Below are 3100 nucleotides of genomic sequence, written 5' to 3' on the forward strand. Positions count from 1 at the left end.
CACAACTTGAGCCCATTTCCTCTTATCCTATGACTTGTTACTTGGGAGAAGAGACCGAGCCCCATCTCACTACAACCTCCTTTCAGGCAGTTGTAGAGAGCCATAAGGTCTCCCCTCAGCCTCCTCTTCTCCAAACTAAACAACCCCTACTCCCTCAGCTGCTCCTCGTAAGACTTGTGCTCTAGACACTTCAACAGCTTCAATAGCTTCATGTTTTGCTTTTGGAGGGGGTTCAAATCTGAGGGCCTTTCACCTTCTGAGCCTCCATTCATTTCAACCCCAGGGCACATGGTGGGTCCCCATCCTCTCCTCTCCTCACCCCTCCAAATTCATTTCCAGGGAGTCTCGTATATGCCATCAGTCCTGTCATACATGAAGAAACCTGAGGAGAGAATGGGAGCTCATGGACCATCTCCCCTGCCCCTGGACACCAAGAAGAGAGCTTTTAAATCCAGAACATTTGGTCCAGTGGAACACAATAGTACCATGAGCTTAACTCCCAAAACACTGAGGATACAAGAGATCAGACTCTTCAAAAAAACACTTCCTTGGACATTTTCTTGGCAGCAGCTTTGGAGGAAGAGCCCAGCCTTCAGGCACTGGACCTGCGAGATTCTGATTTATTGAAGAGCTGCTATTGTACATGCCACATAGCACACAGTGTTGTGCAACATTCAGACACAATAAGATCAAGCCTCAAGACAAGTAGTATAAGCCCAGAAAATTATCTAGAAGCAGGATTATTGCGAGAGAAGAAGACAGACCCCTGGCCTAAGAAAGACTCTGGGAAATGTGATGAGAAGGGAAGGCAGGTTATTCTCGATGAAACAGCGGCCATTGGGTCATTTTCCATAGGGCATCCTTGAGCTCCTGGTTCCTCATGCTGTAGATGAGGGGGTTCACTGCTGGAGGCACCACACTGTACAGCACTGCCACCACTAAGTCAAGAACTAGGGAGGAGATGAAGGAGGACTTCAAGTAGGCAAACATGGCAGTGCTGAGAAACAGGGAGACCACGGCCAGGTGAGGGAGGCACGTGGAAAAGGCTTTGTGCCGTCCCTGCTCAGAGGGGATCCTCAGCACGGCCCTGAGGATCTGCACATAGGACACCACAATGAATACAAAACACCCATATCCTAAACAGGCACTAACCACAAGAACACCAGCTTCCCTGAGGTAGGCACCTGAGCAGGAGAGCTTGAGGATCTGGGGGATTTCACAGAAGAACTGGTCCAGGGCATTGCCTTGGCAGAGGGGTAGCGAAAATGTGTTGGCAGTGTGCAGGAGAGAGTTGAGAAACCCAGTGCCCCAGGCAGCTGCTGCCATGTGGACACAAGCTCTGCTGCCCAGCAGGGTCCCGTAGTGCAGGGGTTTGCAGATGGCCACGTAGCGGTCGTAGGCCATGACAGTGAGAAGAAAATACTCTCCTCCAACGAAGAAGAGAAAGAAAAAGACCTGTGCAGCACATCCCAAGAAGGAGATGGCCCTGGTGTCCCACAGGGAATTGGCCATGGCTTTGGGGAGAGTGGTGGAGATGGAGCCCAGGTCAAGAATGGAGAGGTTGAGGAGGAAGAAGTACATGGGGGTGTGGAGGCGGTCGTCACAGGCTATGGCGGTGATGATGAGGCCGTTGCCCAGGAGGGCAGCCAGGTAGATGCCCAGGAAGAGCCAGAAGTGCAAGAGCTGCAGCTCCTGTGTGTCTGCAAATGCCAGGAGGAGGAACTCATTCGTGGAGCTGCTATTGGACATCTGCTGCTTCTGGGCATGGAAACTGCCAAAGGAGAGAAAAGAGAAAAATTCAGAGAAGCTTCTCTGAGCCAAATTTCATTCATTCATTGTGCAATACCTAAGGGTGCTTTTCTTTCCTGGGGGGCTGTTACTCAGCTCCGAGGCTTCAGCTCTGGTTTGTGCTGGCTGAGTGTGCTGTGCAGAGCCGTGCCCTCTCCCCAGGGGCTCCGGAAGGGTCAGCCCTGCTTTCCAGCAAGGACCCATGGAGGCAGCAACAGCCCCGGGTGTTTGGAGGGAGGCTTCCTGGGGAGGAGTTCCCTGTGCTGCACTAGAGCGGAGGGCAAAAAGCCCAGAAGGACGCTTTCTTCCCCAGAGGATGGTGGGAGATGAGGTGCAGCAAATATGTTGCGTTATACTGTGTTTTAGTATTCAGACACCCCCATCCCACTTGGGAAATGGTCTTGGAAGGGCTGAAATTCCCCGGTTGCCCCGTTGCCTCAGTGCAAACCTCCGTCAGTGCTCCCATGCAGGAGGGCTGCTCTGTCCATCAGCCTGGTGCCCAGCTGCTCTGGGCTTGCACCGCTCTCAGCTGCAGGACGACTGCACCCAGAGGTTGCTCTGCAAAAGACACTGGAGTGTCCTGGGAGCAGAGGGGTCCTGTTCCAGGTGCAGAGTTCAAAACACCTCTCCTTTCCAGCACAGCTCTGCGGAGTATGAGGAAGAGGACAGGGCAAGGATGCTGATTGGCATGGGCAGATCGGGTGCTCTCAGACATCTCCTAGGTCCTGCAGGAGAGCTGTGCCCTTCTGGAGGGATGCTCACAGCCCCGCAGGACTCCCTGTCCAGCATAATCAGGTGTCTTAAGGTGCTCTCTGCTAAGGGAAGCAGTGCCTCATTGCCCAAGCACTGAGTGCAGTGTCTGGAGCCTGAAAAATGAAGAGAGGGCTTGGGCACCTTGGTCCCATGGAAACACCTCCAGGGCAGCGCCCTCCAGGTCAGGGCCAGAGCAGGCACTCCCCACCCCCACCCCTTGCCCCACACCACCACCGTTACTGCCAGGGACCCCACGAGCAGGAAGAAGAGCAGCACAAGCAGGGGCAGGAACAAAGAAGAACTCTGTGACTCTCCTCCTAAGGGAAGCAAGGAGAGGAGAGGCGTCCGGGCACTCAGGAAAGCCTTCTCCTTACCCAGCAGAGCACAGCACCTCCCAGTTAGCAAAAGCGCAGGGCAGTCGCTCTCAGCCCCTTTGCCCTGCAGAGGGAAGCGGCCACGTGTCAGGAGAGATGCCCCTCTGCTGTGCCAGAGCTCTGGCTGCAGAGGAGGCAACTCCTGCCCTGGACCACACAGCCTTGAGGGCAGAGGCTGTGCTGGG

The 3100-nt window shown here is 54.5% G+C and overlaps 1 protein-coding gene across 1 annotated transcript; it reads right to left on the reverse strand.

Annotated features, from left to right (window-relative positions):
* Positions 1 to 813: 813 nt before the first annotated feature.
* On the reverse strand, positions 814 to 1749 carry LOC148050357 (olfactory receptor 14J1-like). The gene has a single exon (XM_087742880.1). It carries the CDS (start codon positions 1747 to 1749, stop codon positions 814 to 816), a length of 936 nt encoding a protein of 311 aa, XP_087599006.1.
* Between the last annotated feature and the right edge of the window lie 1351 nt (positions 1750 to 3100).

This window comes from Nipponia nippon, unplaced genomic scaffold (genome assembly GCF_047370975.1).
Source record: "Nipponia nippon isolate SJK-2023a ecotype South Korea unplaced genomic scaffold, ASM4737097v1 scaffold_89, whole genome shotgun sequence".
Classification (NCBI taxonomy): domain Eukaryota; kingdom Metazoa; phylum Chordata; class Aves; order Pelecaniformes; family Threskiornithidae; genus Nipponia; species Nipponia nippon.